We start from the raw sequence: 19,445 nt of genomic DNA, 5'->3' as shown, positions 1-19,445 counted from the left end.
TATAAATATAAGTTGTTGTTGTTCTTGCACGTTGATCAAAAGCAGAGTGATTCTAATCGGACGTGCACAAGAGGACAGGATGCGAGGGAGCGCGGATATCTCAGAGGGTTGTTGGGTTGGAAGAGATTCCGGAGATAGGGAGGGGTGAGGCTGTAGAGGAATTTTCATCTTTCCACTGAGGCACAGTGATAGCCATCGATATGAAAAGCATTATGTAAATACGCAGCGGGTCCCGAAGGCACCAACGCACCATCCCGTCTCCACTCTCAAAAACAGCTCCATGTAAAGGAACATGTGTAATTATGTGTTTACTTTAAAGAATCCGTGTGTAATGTCCAAACTATGTTCGGGGTTGTGGGTTTTAAACAAAATAGAAAAGATACGGGTTTGCACGTGTAGATTCAAACTAACAACAATAGATTTATTGAAAGAAATGTTCACTGCACAGAGTACAAACTGAAATTAAAGCAGCAGCCTGTGGCAACACCCTAATGACGTTGCCATCAAATCGTGTGATCAGCCCTTCAGGCAACCTGCAAGCCTTTTAAATATATATATTCGTGTGAGGCTTATCAGATTGAGTGAGATTTATCACAACAGTTCTGTCGTTAACTTACTCTCCTCTCCTATTTAACCCTCGCACATTGACCCCCCCTACTCAAGAAAAGATTAGATCCCTCCCAGCAAGATAATTATTATTTATGACACGGTGGCACAGTGGTTAGCACTGCTGCCTCACCATGCCAGGGACCCAGGTTCAATTCCGGCCCCTGGTCACTCTCTGTGCGGAGTTTGCACGTTCTCCCTGTGTCTGCCTGGGTTTCCTCCAGGTGCTCCGGTTTCCTCCCACAGTCCAAAGATGTGCGGGTTAGGTGAATTAGCCAAGGTAAATTGCCCCTTTAGTATCCAAAGATTTGTGAGTTAGGTTGATTGGCCATGCTAAATTGCCCCTTAGTGTCAGGAGGATTAGCAGGGTAAATATGTGGGGTTACAGGAATAGGTCCTGGGTGGGATTGTGGTTGGTGCAGACTCGATGGGCCGAATGGCCTTCTTCTGCACTGTAGGGATTCTGTGATTTGTCAGCAAGGTACACATTGAATGTGTTCATGTTCCTACGATGATTATGTGAGGAGGGCTGAGGTATTTGAGACAGGGATAGACAGATTTTTAATCCCTCGGGGAAATCAAGGGACATTGAGGGCCAGTGGAGTTGGAGGAGATCTGCCATGATCTGGTTTAATGATGGACCAGGTTTGAGGCCTACCTCCATGACCCCCTTTCCTTGCGTCCTCCCATGGTGGACCTCCTGAGTTGTTGTTGTTGGTGGATCATGGGTAATTCTGGGACACAGGTTGATGGGGTGGCCAACTGTTGAAAGCTCAAGCGCCCACCTCATTGGCATCAAAGGCCCGCTCCTGGTGCGATTTTTCAATCGGGCCACTAAATGCCCAAGCGTAAATCGCGCTCTGGACTGCTCCCGAAATTGGACTGCTGTTCTCCAGTTGCAGTGAACTGCATTGTCGAGTAAAGGGTTAACATCATGAGCGCATAATACGGATGTCACAACTGATGCAATGTCACATGGTTCAGTCACGGAGATCTGGTGGAAAGCAGAAGTAGAACGTTGTGTGTAGTGCTGAGATGTACAAGACTGTATCCAGTCATAGAGTAAAATAGCACAGAAACAGGCCCTTCGGCCCAACCAGTCCATGTCGGCCATGGTGCCCTCCCAGCTCGTCCCAATTGCCCGGTTTGTCCCTTGTCCCTCAAATCTTTTCCCATCCACACACTTATCTAAATGCTTTCTAAATGTTGCTATTGTACCCGCCTCAACCACTTCCTCTGGCAGCTCATTCCATACACACACCACCCTCTGCGTGAAGATGCTGCCCCTCGGGTCCCCTTTAAATTCTTCCTCTCTCACCTTAAACCCATGCCCTCTAGTTTTCAATTCCCTAACCTGCACATCTTTGGACGCTAAGGGGGCAATTTAGCACGGCCAATCCACCTAACCTGCACATCTTTGGACTGTGGGAGGAAACCGGAGCACCCGGAGGAAACCCACGCAGACACGGGGAGAATGTGCAAACTCCACACAGACAGTGACTCGAGGCCGGAATTGAACCCGGGCCCCTGGCGCTGTGAAGCAGCAGTGCTAACCACAATGGGTTATTGTGGACGGCGTGGGTTAAATAGGACAGGAGAATGCTGATGGGAATTAGTGCTTATGAAATTAGCTCTTATTAGTTCTTACCTGGTTCCAATTTTCAACCCAAAATGTGCCTTTTGCTAATTTTTTAAAGTATCTTAACTTAGGAAATATGGAAGGGGCCTCTGACTGACTGGGGGGCTGAATAGGCCACGCTCTGTGACGATTGAGTGAGTTTCTGGGTTTCATTTTGGCTGGGATTGCCCTGTGCCCACGTTTCGTGGGGGGCTGGAATGCGCTGCCAGGCAAGGTGGTGGAGGCGGACACACTGAGAACGTTTAAGACTTATCTAGATAGCCATATGAACGGAGTGGGAATGGAGGGATACAAAAGAATGGTCTAGTTTGGACCAGGGAGCGGCACAGGCTTGGAGGGCCGAAGGGCCTGTTCCTGTGCTGTATTGTTCTTTGTTGTTCTTTGTTCGGATCCCCGTTGCTGCGCGGGCAAGGGTTGGCCACTGAGACGGGCCTGTCCATGCCGGGGCCAGCCCCCTTTAACAAGAAGGTTTTCTTTCACCGTCCCTGCGGTAGGTCACTGTTCAGAGTGTTCAGTCACTTCCTGCCCCGCACATGTGTGGCAGCACAGATGTTTATCAGCTGTGAAAGGCCAGGGGGACTGGTCCAACTTCAACATTTGCAACAGCTCTGGCTGACAGGCCTATTCATTTCCATTCAATCTCTGTGAATTCAATCAACATTTACAATGCGACACAGCAGCCGGGCTAATAGGAACCGTTTGAGTTCTGCTTCAAGAACTAGAATAAATACATTTCCTGCTTTTCAGTCCATTTAACCCACAAATCCGATGACAGATGTTTTCCACCGAGGTATTCATTTTAAAAACTTTTTATTATCTTGTGGCAAATGGGGCATGTGCCCCGGAATCCTTTTTGGTTGCATTGTTTCCAAATGGGGCGGCGCGGTGGCACAGTGGTTAGCACTGCTGCCTCACAGTGCCAGGGACCCGAGTTCAATTCCAGCCTCGGGTCACTGTCTGTGTGGAGTCTGCACGTTCTCCCCGTGTCTGCGTGGGTTTCCTCCGGGTGCTCCCGTTTCCTCCCACTGTCCAAAGATGTGCGGGTTAGATGGATTGGCCGTGCTAAATTGCCCCTTCGTGTACCCGAACAGGTGCCTGAGTGAGTATTTTCACAGTAACTTCATTGCAGTGTTGATGTAAGCCGACTTGTGACACTAATAACCAAACTTAACCCCATAAAACGTCCCTTCAAGGTTACCCCCTTTGATCAAGGCTAGGGAATGGAGATGAGGAAAATATCAGCTGTGATTGAATGGCAGGGCAGACTCGATGGGCCGAGTGGCCTAATTCTGCTCCTATGTCTTATGGTTTTATGGTCTTATGAAGCTTTGTGTTGCCTGGACCAACTCCTCCTCCTGTGGCTTGGTGTTCCATTTTACTTGATAAACGCTCCTTGGGGTGCTTTGTGCTGATGGTGCGACCTAGATGCGGGGTCGATTGAAACTTGTCCAAGGACAAGGTGGAGGGGCCGTCGCGCGCCACGAGGCTGTACTGGGCTGGCAGTGGAAGCCTCGCCAGCCGTGCTGCCCCACAGAATGGAGACCGCTGCCCGGTTATTCGGCACAGTTCCACCCCAAAGGGACTTGGCCGCACATGACATTGGCTCTGTGGTTTAGGGACATCACCGTGTTGAAAGCGTGGGAAGGGAGGGCAGAAAAATATAGAGAGGAGAAAGCTTGATTTCCGGCCTATTAACATTACTCCCACTCAATTCACTGAATCAATATGCGGTGACCTCGGATCACAGTGAGCCCAACACTGCAACTTAAACTGGGGCTCCCAACCTTATAGAATGTCCTGATTTATAGCCATGAGGGTACATCAGGACTTCCCATTTAATCGCAAAGTGTATCTGATGTGACCGTAATGATCACTTTCCTCATTGACTGCAGAGATGTTGCAACAGAGCTCACATGGCCTCACAACTTAGCGATCCTAATCACTGTCTGGCTTTAACAGACTCCCGACTCCTGGTTCCAAAACCCGACTGGCTAAGCAGCCAATCCTCAGCTGTCATAGAATCCCTACAGTGCAGAAGGAGGCCATTCAGCCCATCAAGTCTCCGCCAACCACAATCCCACCCATCCCCATAATTTTTACCCCGTTAATCCCTCCGACACTAAGGGGCAATTGAGCACGGCCAATGCACCTAACCCTCACATTTTTGGACTGTGGGAGGAAACCGGAGCACCTGGAGGAAACCCACGCAGACACGGGGAGAATGTGCAAACCCCACTGAGACAGTGACCCGAGGCCGGAATTGAACCCGGGTCCCTGGCGCTGTGAGGCAGCAGTGCTAACCACTGTGCTGCCCTGAATCATAGAATCCCTACAGTGCATAAGGAGGCCATTCAGCCCATTGTGCCTGCACCGACAACAATCCCATCCAGGCCCTAACTCTGTAACCCGACATATTTACCCGGCTAATCATCTCTGACTCTAGGGGGCAATTAGCATGACCAAACCTAACCCACACATCTTTGTACACCAAGGGGCAATTTAGCATGGCCAATCCACCTAACCCGTACATCTTGGGACACTAAGGGGCAATTTAGCATGGCCAATCCACCTAACCCGTACATCTTGGGACACCAAGGGTAAATCTAGTTCTAAAGAAAACATTCCAAGCCTATCTAGTCTCCCCATATATCTCAAATGATCCATCCCACGCAACATCCTGGTGAACCTCAGTGTGTAGCTACATGGTGTTTGGGAGGAAGTTCCAGGATTTTGACCCAGCGACTGTGAAGGAACGGTGATATATTTCCAAGTCAGGATGGCCGGTGGCTTGGAGGGGAACTTGCTGGTGGTGATGTTCTGAGCTCTGCAATTCCATTCTTGCCCCTCTCTCCTCTTTCAACATTTGTGTTAAAATCACAACACACAGGAGCAGGAGTAGGCCACTCGGCCCATCGAGCCCACTCTGACATTCAATGAGATGTGTCTAATCTGACTGTGCCCTTAACTCCGCCTCCCTGCCTGCCTCCCGTGACCTTTGACTCTCATGTCAATCGAGAAAAGCCTGGAATATATCTCAGCAAAACCTCCGGCCACCTGTCTGCCTGCCTCCTATCCTGGTTCAGTGTCACATTTCCGGATGTAGCACAGCTTGCTCTGACCAAGATCGCAAGTAAATTCAAAGGCTCCTGAACGTAACCCAGTCCATCACACAAACCAGCCTCCCATCCATACACTCCCCACTGCCTCGGAAAAGCAGCCAGCATAATCAAGGACCCCACGCACCCCGGACATTCTCTCTTCCACCTTCTTCCGTCGGGAAAAAGATACAAAAGTCTGAGGTCACGTACCAACCGACTCGGCACGACAGGGGTGGCAAGGTGGTTCGCACTGCAGCCTCACAGCGCCAGGGACCTTGGTTCGATTCTGGTCTTGGGTCACTGTCTGTGTGGAGTTTGCACATTCTCCCCGTGTCTGCGTGGGTTTCTTTCGGGTGCTCTGATTTTCTCCCACAGTTCAAAGATGTGTAAGTTAGGTGGATTGGCCATGCTAAATGCATGGTGTTACGGGAATAGGGCATTGGGAGGGGGTGGGGCGGGGGGCGGGTGGTTGGACCCTGGTAAAGATGCTTTTTCAGAGAGTCGGTGCAGACTCGATGGGCCGAATGGCACTGTAGGGATTCTGTGGTTCTATGTTGCATACTACTCTGTGCCATCACGTCCCGGGCACCTCCACTCACCCAAAAGATGGGCAGCAAGAATCCAAGGCCATGGGACCCTGCCAAACTGGTGACCCTCAAGACCGGGAGGTCATCCCAGGTTCGTGGTCGGAGGTCAAGTTCATGTATTGGAACATTAGGTGGGACAGGATTTCTCTGTACAGGGGCAGACCCCAGACCCCAACATGCCCAAGAGCCCACCCCTATACAGTGTTTATTATTAGTTTATTGATGAGTGTCACAAGTCGGCTTACATTAACACTGCAATGAAGTTACTGTGAAATTCCCCTAGTTGCCACACTCTGGCACCTTTTCGGGTACACCGAGGGAGAATTTAGCACAGCCAATGCACCTAACCAGTACATCTTTCGGACTGTGGGAGGAAACCAGAGCACCCGGAGGAAACCCACGCAAACACAGGGAGAACATGCAAACTCCACACAGACAGTGACCCAAGGCCGGAATTGAACCCGGGTCCCTGGAGCTGTGAGGCAGCAGTGCTAACCACTGTGCCACCGTGCCACCCCATTGAAAACAGGGAGGAGAGATTCAGGGAGGATGTTCAAGAGCTCTAGACCTCAGCAGATAGAGGCTCGACTGTCATGGGATTATCGAATCCCTACTGTGCAGAAGGAGGCCATTCGGCCCATCGTGTCTGTACCGACCACAATCCCACCCAGGCCCTATCCCTGTAACCCCACACATCCACCCTGCTCGTCCCCCTGACTCTAAGGGGCAATTTAGCATGGTCAATACACCTAACCTCCATGTCATGGGGCACTGAGGGGCAATTTAGCATGGCCAATCCATTTAACTCACACATCTTTGTACTGTGGGAGGGAACCGGAGCACCCGGAGGAAACCCACACAGACACGGGGAGAACGTGCAGACTCCACATTTGTCAATTAACTTAAATCTGTGCTCTCTCGTTCTCAATCCCTCCACCTGTGGGAAGAGTTTCTCCCTATCCACTCTGTCCAGACCCTCACGGTTTTGGATACCTCAATCAGATCTCCTCTCAAACCTTCTCTCTTCTTCAAGGGGAACAGTCCCAACTTCACCAATTCATCTACGCAAGTGTAGTTCCTCATCCCTGGAAGTATTCTTGTGAATCTTTTCCGCACTCTCTCTGCTTAATGACTTCACATGGTTCCTGAAGTGGAACACCCAGAACTGGACACAGCACTCCAGTTGAGGCCCACCTGGTGTTTTATACTAAAACTTCATTCCAAGAACACAAAAAACTACAAAGTGTTCTAAACGTAGCCCAATTCATCACTCAAACCAGCCTCCCATCCATTGACTCTGTCTACACTGCCCGCTGCCTCGGAAAAGCAGCCAGTATAATCAAGGACCCCACGCACCCCGGATATTCTCTCTTCCACCTTCTTCTGTCGGGAAAAAGATACAAAAGTCTGAGGTCACGCACCAACCGACTCAAGAACAGCCTCTTCCCTGCTGCTGTCAGATTTTTGAATGGACTTACGTTATATTAAGTTGATCTTTCTCTACACCCTAGCTATGACTGTAAAACTACATTCTGTACTCTCTCCTTTCCTTCTCTATGAACGGTATGCTTTGTCTGTTTAGCGCGCAAGAAACAATACTTTTCACTGTATCCCAATACATTTGACAATAGTAAATCAAATCAAAGTAATTAAGATTTTGAAAGGCACCTGTACACTTGTCTCGGTCTGTTATGGATCTATCTAGTTCAGAATGCCCAGGAGTATGTCCTCATAGAGTCTGTACTGGAAGCTTAGTTTCTATAATTGGTCTCGCTTTCATGGCAACCACATACCCCCATCCCTCACCCACTTCCTAGAGAGCTTGCGCATAAGGACAGGCTTAGCTGTGAAGCCTTCTGCAGGTGAATCGTGGTGGAGGGAGCGGGGGGGCGGGGGGCGGGGGGAGGTGTTGGTTGCTCACTGTCCAGACCCACGCATGAAAACTGGCGCCACCTGTCTGAGTCCGTGGAGCCAGCCTGAACCACAACTCTTGGGGTACCAGTTATGTGTAGTTATATTAGAGGTCCTAGTTTGGGATGCTAGTTATGTGTGGTTTTAACTGAGAGCATAATTTGGGGTGCTAGTTATAGAACATAGAACAGTACAGCACAGAACAGGCCCTTCGGCCCACGATGTTGTGCCGAGCTTTATCTGAAACCAAGATCAAGCTATCCCACTATCCCTATCATCCTGGTGTGCTCCATGTGCCTATCCAATAACCGCTTAAATGTTCCTAAAGTGTCTGACTCCACTATCACTGCAGGCAGTCCATTCCACACCCCAACCACTCTCTGCGTAAAGAACCTACCTCTGATATCCTTCCTGTATCTCCCACCACGAACCCTATAGTTATGCCCCCTTGTAATAGCTCCATCCACCCGAGGAAATAGTCTTTGAACGTTCACTCTATCTATCCCCTTCATCATTTTATAAACCTCTATTAAGTCTCCCCTCAGCCTCCTCCGCTCCAGAGAGAACAGCCCTAGCTCCCTCAACCTTTCCTCATAAGACCTACCCTCCAAACCAGGCAGCATCCTGGTAAATCTCCTCTGCACTCTTTCCAGGAAGAAGGGGCTTAGAGCTCCGAAAGCTTGTGTGGCTTTTGCTACCAAATAAACCTGTTGGACTTTAACCTGGTGTTGTTAAACTTCTTACTGTGTTTACCCCAGTCCAACGCCGGCATCTCCACATCATGAATTCGATCAGACAGCCAGTTACCTATCCAATCGGCCAACTTTCCCTCTATCCCACACCTCCTCACTTTCATCATAAGCCGACCATGGGGGACCTTATCAAACCTTATCAATGTGCGGTTTTAATAGGGAATCTAGTTTGGGGATGCTGGTTATGGGTGGTTTTAATAAGGAACTTAGTTTGGGTTGTTAGTTATGTGTGGTTTTAATAGGGAATCTAGTTTGGGGTGCCAATTACGTGTGGTTTTAATTGAGTGCCTGTTTTAGGATGCTAGTTATGTGTGGTTTTAATAGGGAACCTGGTTTGGGGTGCTAGTTATGTGTGGTTTTAATAGGGAACCTGGTTTGGGGTGCTAGTTATGTGTGGTTTTAATGTAAAACTGTCACCACTAGTACAGGTTCTTAAATAACTCCAGTCCCAGGTATGTTCTACTGTGTTCTTGAAAAGAAAGAGAGAGAGATATGTGTGGATATACAGAGAAATATATGGGTCTGACCCTGGTTAATGTGGATTGGACTTAGATGTCCAATAGTCTGTGAGATGAGGCATTGTATCAAACACGGGCTTCCGGCTAAAGACCAGTGAGGAACTCTCTACAAATTTGCTGCAATTAATTGCCTGGTAATTATCATTTTCTTAAAGGCTTTCTCCTGAGGTCAGTAATGGTTCTGTGCTCAAATTCAACCTGTGTTTGCAGCTTACTGGCAGATCAAACCTTCTGAAACTTTAAACTGAAGAGTCAGGGCTGGGCGGGAGGGGGGGTGGTACAGGGGAGGATGTGTCGACTCCTGGTTAGACAACCCCACACCATCCATTCGCTGGCAGCAGCTCGTGGTGTCCGAGGATAATCATCAGCCAGTGCGCAGCCCACATCGCTGCGAGTTATCACCCATCAGCCAGCTGAGGGAAGTCTGATATTCACAACCATGTTTTATATCATCCTGTGGCTTCCCCTCGCCCCCTCCCCCCCACCCCCCGCTCCCTGACCCCTCCCCCACACGGCCGCTCCCTGACCCCTCGCCCACACCCCGCTCCCTAACCCCTCGCCCACACGCCCGCTCCCTAACCCCTCACCCACACCCCCGATCCCCTCCCCCTCACCCCCACTCCCTAACCCCTCCCCCTCACCCTAACCCCTCCCCCTCACCACGCTCCCTAACCCCTCCCCCACACCCCGCTCCCTAACCCCTCCCCCTCACCCCCGCTCCCTAACCCCTCCCCCACACTCCCGCTCCCTAACCCCTCCCCCACACGCCCGCTCCCTAACCCCTCCCCCTCACCCCCGCTCCCTAACCCCTCCCCCACACTCCCGCTCCCTAACCCCTCCCCCACACTCCCGCTCCCTAACCCCTCCGCCACACGCCCACTCTCTAACCCCTCCCGCACACGCCCGCCCCCTAACCCCTTGCCCACACCCCACTCCCAAACACCTCCCCCACACGCCCACTCCCTAACCCCTCACCCACACGCCCGCTACCTAACCCCTCCCCCACACCCCCGCTCTCTAACCCCTCCCCCTCACCCCCGCTCCCTAACCCCTCACCCCCACTCCCTAACCCCTCCCCCACACCCCCGCTCCCTAACCCCTCACCCCCGCTCCCTAACCCCTCCCCCTCACCCCCGCTCTCTAACCCCTCCCCCACACGCCCGCTCCCTAACCCCTCCCCCACACCCCCACTCCCGAACACCTCCCCCACACGCCCACTCCCTAACCCCTCCCCCTCACCCCCGCTCCCTAACCCCACCCCCACCCCCACGCCCGTTCCCTAATCCCTCCCCCTCACCCCACTCCCTAACCCCTCCCCCTCACCCCTGCTCCCTAACCCCTCCCCCTCACCCCCGCTCCCTTACCCCTCCCCCTCACCCCCGCTCCCTAACCCCTCACCCCTGCTCCATAACCTCTCACCCGCTCCCTAACCCCTCACCCCCGCTCCCTAACCCCTCCCCCTCACCCCTCCCCCACACACCTGCTCCCTAACCCCTCGCCCACACGCCCTCTCCCTAACCCCTCGCCCACACGCCCTCTCCCTGACCCCTCGCCCACACCCCCATTCCCTAACCCCTCGCCCTCACGCCCGCTCCTTGACCCCTCCCCCTCATGCGTGCTCCCTGACCCCTCCTCCCTCTCCCTCCTCCCTCTCCCTCCTCCCTCTCCCTCCTCCCTCTCCCTCCTCCCTCTCCCCTCCTCTCTCTCCCTCCCTCTCTCTCCCCGCCCCTCTCTCTCCCCGCCCCTCTCTCTCCCCGTCCCTCTCTCTCCCCCTCTCTCTCTCTCCCCGCCCCTCTCTCTCTCTCCCCCTCTCTCTCCCTCCCTCCCTCCCTCCCCCTCTCTCCCTCCAGCTCTCTACTTCTCTCTTCATCCCTCTCTCTCTCCCCTCCTTTTAGACACTCCTTAAAACCCTTTGCTCAGGCAAAACCTTTGACCACCTGACTTAATATCTCCTTACATAACTCAATGTCAAATCATAGAATCCCTACAGTACAGAAGGGGGCCATTCGACCCATCGGGCCTGCACCAACTCTTTGACATAGCCCTTTCCCATACCCTATCCCCGTAACTCCACACATTTACCCTGCTAAGTCCCAACACATCTTGGGACACTAAGGAGCGATTTATCATCTAAATCGAAACAAAAACCCTGGACTTCTCTGTGGAAAAAATACTGTCCCCAGACAGCACCAGACCTGTCAATCAGGCTCCACCCAGCAAGTCCAAAAGGGTCATGAAACCCCAGGACACTGCATTAGGCCAGATTAAAAATAAACAAGATGCCCATTATATTGCTTCAGTAACAATTGGAAGACACCGGTTGCAGACAACACAGCGCCGACAAAATACCCTGCAGAGAAACATGATCAAAATACATTTCTTAAAGGCACATTTTCGATATTGTCACATGTATTGGGATACAGCATAAAGCACTATTTCTTGCGTGTTAAACAGACAAAGCATACCGTTCATAGATACATCGGAGAGAGTGCAGAATATAGTGTTACAGTCATAGCTAGGGTGTAGAGAAAGATCAACTTAATGCAAGGTAGGTTGATTCAAAAGTCTGACAGCAGCAGGGAAGAAGCTGTTCTTGAGTCGGTTGGTACGTGACCTCAGACTTTTGTATCTTTTCCCCGATGGAAGAAGGTGGACGAGAGAATGTCCGGGGTGCGTGGGGTCCTTGATTATGCCGGCTGCTTTTCCGAGGCAGCGGGAAGTGTAGACAGAGTCAATGGATGGGAGGCTGGTTTGCGTGATGGATTGGGCTACATTCACGACCCTTTGTAGTTCCTTGCGGTCTTGGGCAGAGCAGGAGCCACACCAAGCTGTGATACAAACAGAAACAATGCTTTCCATGGTGTATCTGTTAAAGCTGGTGAGAGTCGTAGTGGACATGCTGAATTTCCTTAGCCGCCTGAGAAATGTGAGGCGTTGGTGGGCTTTCTTAACTATAGTGTCGGCATGGGGGGACCAGGACAGGTTGTTCATGATCAAAACACCTAGAAACTTTAAGCTTTCGAGCATTTCAACTTCGTCCCCGTTGATGTAGACAGGGACATGTCCTCCACTATGCTTCCTGAAGTCGATGACAATCTCATTTGTTTAATGACATTCATAGAATCCCTACAGTGCAGAAGGAGGCCATTCAGCCCATCGAGTCTGCACCGACCACAATCTCACCCAGGCCCTATCCCCATAACCCCATCTATTTACCCTGCTAATCCCCCTGAAATTAAGGGACAATTTAGCATGGCCAATCAACCTAACCTACACCTCTTGGGACAATGAAAAGAAATCTGAGCATCTGGAGGAAACCCACGCAGACACAGGGAGAACGTGCAGACTCCACACACACATTCACCCAAGGCCGGAATCGAACCCTGGTCCCTGGCGCTGTGAGGCAGCAATGCTAACCACTGTGCCACCGTGACGTCCCACCAATTCCAGATTTTTATTGAATTCAAATTTCACCATCTGCCGAGGTGGGGTTCGAAACTGTGTCTCCCAGAGTATTACCCTGGGTCTCTGGATTACTAGTTCAGCGATAATACCAGTGCACCACCGCCACGCCTCTTGCGCGAGTGCGTGATGATGAATCAAGACACACACCCCACAGTGTCACATGCTCCCAGGAAGGTTCCGCACCCACCCAATCAATTCTGGCCGAAGCGATGGACCAACCACCTTAAACCCAGCAAATGGGGATGCCTTAGCTTGGCTTCAGGGATTTGAATTTGAATAAATGAGTGCGTGAGAGGAGACCAGTCTCTGAAAACTATGCAAGTCCTTTCGCTCCTTCGATTTTTGTTTCTCTCATGAACGGACACTGCTCGACAATCGCCAGGCAGGAGAGCTCCCTTCCTGTCAGGGAACACTTTAGCAGTCAAGGGCATTCAGCCTCCGATCTTCGGGTAAGTGTTCTCCAAGGAGGCCATGCAGAATCGCCGAGCAGAAACTGATAGCCAAGTTCCACACGCATGAGGGCGGCCTCTGCTGGGATCTTGGGGTTCATATCACACTACATGTAACCGCCTGGGTGTGCAAAATCCTACTAAATATCCTGGCTTGAGACAATTCATACTTCTTTAACCTGTGATTATCCCTCTCTCCACGCACACTGTTTGTACCTGTAAAGACTCGATTACCTGGAATTCACATTCCAAGCTGTAATTAACTTGCGATTGTGTCTTTGCCTATACATGCCGTGTTTGTGAACCTACCTCTCCAATCACCTGATGAAGGAGCAGCGCTCAGAAAGCTCGTGATTCCAAATAAACCTGTTAGACTTTAACCTGGTGTTGTGAGACTTCTTGTATCATGTGAGAGAGAGAGAGAGAGGAACATGCCCTGTGTTTGGGCTGGTAGAGTTTGAGGAGATGTTATGGAAACCCTTCTGCCCCTTGTGTGTTGCAGGGACGCCAGTGAACCGGATCCCCATCATGGCGAAGCAGGTATTAGACTTGTACATGTTGTATAAGCTCGTCACGGAGAAGGGTGGACTGGTGGAAGTCATCAACAAGAAGATTTGGAGAGAAATCACAAAAGGCCTCAACTTACCTACCTCAATTACCAGCGCGGCCTTTACACTCAGGACTCAGTAAGTAGCGAGTGCTCTGTTTGACCATCCGGCTGTTCTGGGACTTTCGCTCTTGCTCCATGTTGAATGGGGTTCCCTTTAACAGAGGACACAGTAACCAGCTGTGTCCATCGCAAGATGGTGGGGTTGGGGTGGTTAACACAAGAGTAGCAGGCACAAGGCAGCACCATCAGCTCCAAGTCCCTCTTGTCAATTCGCACACCACCCAACTTGCAAGTACATTGGCCTTCCATCAAAACTGGGTCAAAATGGGTGGAGCGGTGGTTAGCACCGCTGCCTCACGGCGCCAGGGACCCGGGTTCAATTCCCGGGCTCGGATCACTGTCTGTGCGGAGTCTGCACGTTCTCCCCGTGTCTGTATGGGTTTCCTCCAACACGAAAGACATGTTGGTTAGGGTGCATTGGCCATGCTAAATTCTCCCTCAGTGTACCCGACTAGGGGATTTTCACAGTAACTTCATTGCAGTGTAAACAAGGAAAGGAGTTGGATGGGATTGTGGTCGGTGCAGGCTCAATGGGCCGAATGGCCTCCTTCTGCACTGTAGGGATTCTATACGATCAGCCATGATCTTATTAAATGGCGGAGCAGGCTCGAAGGGCTGAATGGCCTGCTCCTGTTCTGATTCTCATGGGTCTTTAGTAAAGCCTTAAGCCTTAAGTAAAATTGGTGGCATTCTGAATGAGCTTCAGCGCTCTTGTATGTTCCCTGCCTGAATTCCACTATAGGTCCAGTTTTACTTGATTATCCCTTGGCATTGATGACAAGGTTGGCATTTACTACCTACCCAGAATTATCCTGAATTAACTGGTTCATAGCCTCATATCAGAGGGCAGTTAAGAGCCAATGGAAGCATTCCCTTTGTATCCTGTCTCTATCGCCTGCATTGGCCAAGGAGGCAGCTATCTATTATTTATTACAAAGTGAGTTCAGTGCACAGGATGCAGTGTGACATGAACCCAAGATCCCGGTTGAGGCCGTACGGAACTTGGCTATCAGTTTCTGCCCGGAGATTCTGCGTTTGTGTGTCTTGAGGGCCGCCTTGGAGAACGCTTGCCCGAGGATCGGAGGCTGGATGCCCTTGTGACACGTCTCCCTCTTTTCCACTCTGCAGATACATGAAATACCTCTACCCGTATGAATGTGAAAAGCAATCACTCAGCTCGCCCACGGAGCTCCAGGCAGCCATCGACAGCAATCGGCGGGAAGGCAGGAGACCCAGTTACAGCACGGCGCTCTTTGGCTACTCTCCAAGCTCTACCACCACCCTCCTGTCCCCCGCCAAGGTCCACCTGTCGTCCGTGAATGTTGCCACCTCCAACGGTACCCACCTCTCTCCGGGCCTGTCCATCAAAAAAGGTAAGTGAGGTTTCCCAATCGGATGATCTAACCCCCCTAAGTTTTGGATCATCCCGGTGAGGGATCGGTTGGAACCAAAACCAGCACTTGAGAGTCTTGGCCCCTGTTATGATGCGGAGGTAATGTTTCCCTCAGAGCGATCTTGGAACCTCCCCAAAGGGATACTTCCCCTCGTAATCTTATACAAAAGTGTGTGAGGTAGTAGGAAACTAGTCTTGGTAAATTCAAGCAAGTTCGGATACTCTCTATCATGAACAGTTAACAGGTCTTTATCTTAAAACTGGTGACAACCTTACAAAACAATTAACAAACTGAATAAAATCCCAATCGAATGCTGTTCGAATATCACAAGACTCATTCAGGAATCATAGAACAAAGAAAATTACAGCACAGGAACAGGCCCTTCGGCCCTCCAAGCCTGCACCGACCATGCTGCCCGTCTGAACTAAAACCCCCTACCCTTCCGGGGACCATATCCCTCTATTCCCATCCTATTCATGTATTTGTCAAGACGTCCCTTAAAAGTCACTACCATATGTCCAAAGATGTGTGAGTTAGGTTGATTGGCTATGCTAAAAATTGCCCTTAGTGTCCTGAGATGTGTAGGTTAGAGGGATTAGTGGGTAAATATATAGGGATGTGGGGGTAGGGCCTGGGTGGGATTGTGGTCGGTGCAGACTCGATGGGCCGAATGGCCTCTTTCTGTACTGTAGTGTTTCTATGATTTCTATGATTTTCTATGTATCCGCTTCCACTACCTCCCCCAGCAGCGAGTTCCAGGCACCCACTACCCTCTGTGTAAAAAATCTGCCTCGTACATCTCCTTTAAACCTTGCCCCTCGCACCTTAAACCTGTGCTCCCTAGTAATTGACTCTTCCACCCTGGGAAAAAGCTTCTGACTATCCAATAAAATAAATCCTTATGGGATATAGTCACTCTCAAATAATGTAATACCGGGCGTCTGTTGGAAGTATGAACTTTCTTCTGATGCTTCCATCTGGAACACTTGCTGAGTTGGTGTCTTCCTCTTTAGATGGTGATTTTCGGAAGATGTATGTTACTGCAGAATTCTAGATGAGAGCCTCGCCTCTCCCACCTTCCGACTAAATAGGTGGCAAGCTTATTTTAACCGTTATTCCCCCTTGTCTGGGTTTACATACCTGGAATTGCCTCACAGTATTCCTGTGATCTGAGTGGCTTGAGGCTGTCAACAACACTCACCTTTGAACCCCATTGGTCCTGTACCTCTGCGTACTTGCTTTAAACTCATTGGTCCAATTCAAAAGCCTGTTTTGCTAGGTTGGAATACTGACTTCTGGCTTTGATGCAATGTTGCAAAGATCTGCTTCTGCTGCCTGCAATTTAAACAGTTCAGCTTTGAACCCAAAACAGCTCATTTTTTTCCAGGCGTTGATACAATCAGCTTTTAAAGAGGCAACGCTGTATGACCTCTCTCGGTCCCAGCATCCCACCTCAACATCCACACCCATCAAGCACCACGGTTCCAACCTTACATATGCAACTTCATAACACCCATATCCCTTTAACTACAAAAGATCGTGAATGTAGCCCAATCCATCACGCAAACCAGCCTCCCATCCATTGACTCCATCTACACTTCCCGCTGCCTCGGGAAAGCAGCCAGCATAATTAAGGACCCCACGCGCCCCGGACATTCTCTCTTCCACCTTCTTTCTTCGGGAAAAAGATACAAAAGTCTGAGGTCACGTACCAACCGACTCAAGAACAGCTTCTTCCCTGTTGCCATCAGATTTTTGAATGGACTTACCTTGCATTAAGTTGATCTTTCTCTACACCCTTGATGTGACTGTTTTACTACACTCTGCACTCTTTCCTTTCCTTCTCTATGAACGGTATGCTTTGTCTGTATGGCGCGCAAGAAACAATACTTTTCACTGTATGTTAATACATGTGACAATAATAAATCAAATCAAAATCAAACTTCCCCCAGCTCCACAACCTCCAATTCTGGGGTCTTGCAACTCTGCAAATTTCATTGCTGCACTGTACCTCCAGCTCCCTGGGGTCTAAGCCGTGGAATTCTCTCCCTCAACCTGTCTGTTTCTCCACCCCGCCCATCTTCTTTGAGACTCTTTATAAAACCTACCAAGCCTTTGGACCCCTGTCCTAATATTTCCTTGGTGACAAATGTCTGATTCTGCTCCGGTGAAACATTTCGAAGTATTTTGTGATGTTAAAAATGCTACAAAAGTGCAATTCCAATGCCAGCTTTTCATCTGTCTCCATAGCCAGTAATTCCAGGAACAGCTCGCTAGTCTGTCTCCAGGAGGCTTATAGCTTGAGGGGCGCGGCCTTGGAGGGAGTGCAGAGAAGGTTCACCAGTTGATACCAGAGATGAGGGGTGTTGATTATGAGGAGAGACTGAGCAGATTGGGTTTGTACTCGTTGGAATTTAGAAGGCTGAGGGGGGATCTTATAGAGACCTATAAGATAATGAAGGGGCTGGATAGGGTAGAGGTGGAGAGATTCTTTCCACTTAGAAAGGAAACTAGAACTAGAGGGCACAGCCTCAAAATAAAGGGGGGTCAGTTTAGGACAGAGTTGAGGAGGAACTTCTTCTCTCAGAGGGTGGTGAATCTCTGGAATTCTCTGTCCACTGAATTGGTGGAGGCTACCTCGTTGAATATGTTTAAATCACGGATAGATGGATTCCTGATCGGTAAGGGAATTAGGGGTTATAGGGATCAGGCGGGAAAGTGGAACTGATCCACTTCAGATCAGCCATGATCTTATTGAATGGCGGGGCAGGCTCGAGGGGCTAGATGGCCTACTCCTGCTCCTAATTCTTATGTTCTTATGTTCCACGTCAAGTGTGGCTGGTCAGGAGTCTCTCCCGCTCTTACTGCCAGCCATTGACCTGTTTGGATGAATTTTACAGGTTGACGCTCAACCCGTTTGGCCGCGTTATGTACGCACCTTCCTTGCCCGTCAAGTCCTGGGGTAGGACTCAAACCCGGAACTTCTGGCTCAGAGACCGGGACACTAACCCCACTGCGACACTGGACCGCCACAAAAGTGTAACCTTTGTAAGGCATGGTGGTTAGGACTGCTGCCTCACAGCGCCAGGTTAAGACCATAAGACCATAAGACATAGGAGTGGAAGTAAGGCCATTCGGCCCATCGAGTCCACTCCACCATTCAATCATGGTTGATTTCAACTCCATTTACCCGCTCTCTCCCCATAGCCCTTAATTCCTCGAGAAATCAAGAATTTATCAATTTCTGTCTTGAAGACGCTCAACGTCTCGGCCTCCACAGCCCTCTGTGGCAATGAATTCCACAGACCCACCACTCTCTGGCTGAAGAAATCTCTCCTCATCTCTGTTCTAAAGTGACTCCCTTTTATTCTAAGGCTGTGCCCCCGCGTCCTAGTCTCCCCTGTTAATGGAAACAACTTCCCTACGTCCATCCTATCTAAGCCGTTCATTATCTTGTAAGTTTCTATCAGATCTCCCCTTAACCTCCTAAACTCCAATGAATATAATCCCACGATCCTCAGACGTTCAATATAATCCCACGATCCTCAGACGTTCAACTCTGGACTTGGGTCACTGTCTGAGTGGAGTTTGCATGTCCTCCCCGTGCCTGCGTGGGTTTCCTCCGGGTGCTCCGGTTTCCTCCCACACTCCAAAGATGCGTGAGTTAGGTGGATTAGCCATGCTAAATTGCCCCTTAGTGTCAGGGGGAATTTGCAGGGTAAATACGTGGGATTATAGGGTAGGGCCTGGGTGGGATTGTTGTTGGTGCAGACTCGATGGACCGAATGGCCTCCTTCTGCACTGTGCAAAGAGAACAAAGAAAGGTACATCCCACCTTTGGGAGAGTAGGCCATTCAGTCAACGAACAAAGACAAAGAACAGTACAGCACAGGAACAGGCCCTTCGGCCCTCCAAGCCTGTGCCGATCATGATGCCCTAACTGAACTAAAAAAAAACCTTCTGCCCTTACTCGGTCTGTATCCCTCAATTCCCTCCCTATTCATGTACCCATCCAGATGCCGCTTAAATGTTGCTAATGTGCCTCCTTCCACCACCTCCTCTGGCAGCACTCGCCACTCTCTGCATGAAAAACTTGCCCCGCACATCTCCCTTAAACTTTCCCCCCCTCTCACCTTGAACCTGTGCCCCCTTTGTAATTGACACTTCCACCCTGGGAAAAGCCTCTGACTATCCACCCTGTCGATGCCTCTCACAATCTTGTAGACCTTTATCAGGTCTCCCCTCAGCCTTGGGCTGTAGGGATTCTATGATTACATTCTATGATTCTATGTTGTGGACAATCTTAAAGTCCAACTGCCTCACTTACACAGTTGTCCATGAATTGGTCATTTGGAG

The 19,445-nt window shown here is 50.3% G+C and overlaps 1 protein-coding gene across 2 annotated transcripts in view; it reads left to right on the top strand.

Moving 5' to 3' along the window:
• Window positions 1-19,445, top strand: part of LOC144480508 (AT-rich interactive domain-containing protein 3B-like) — a 183,052-nt gene that overhangs the window by 142,413 nt on the left and 21,194 nt on the right. For both annotated transcript variants that reach the window (XM_078200006.1, XM_078200005.1), the window contains 2 exons: window positions 13,528-13,711; window positions 14,824-15,068. In XM_078200006.1, coding sequence (XP_078056132.1) covers window positions 13,528-13,711; window positions 14,824-15,068 — 429 coding nt within the window. The remainder of the gene's footprint in view (window positions 1-13,527; window positions 13,712-14,823; window positions 15,069-19,445) is intronic.

This window comes from Mustelus asterias, chromosome 29 (assembly GCF_964213995.1).
Source record: "Mustelus asterias chromosome 29, sMusAst1.hap1.1, whole genome shotgun sequence".
Classification (NCBI taxonomy): Eukaryota; Metazoa; Chordata; class Chondrichthyes; order Carcharhiniformes; family Triakidae; genus Mustelus; species Mustelus asterias.
The sequence above is the reverse complement of the archived record's forward strand: the minus strand, read 5'-3'. Positions and strand labels throughout refer to the sequence as shown.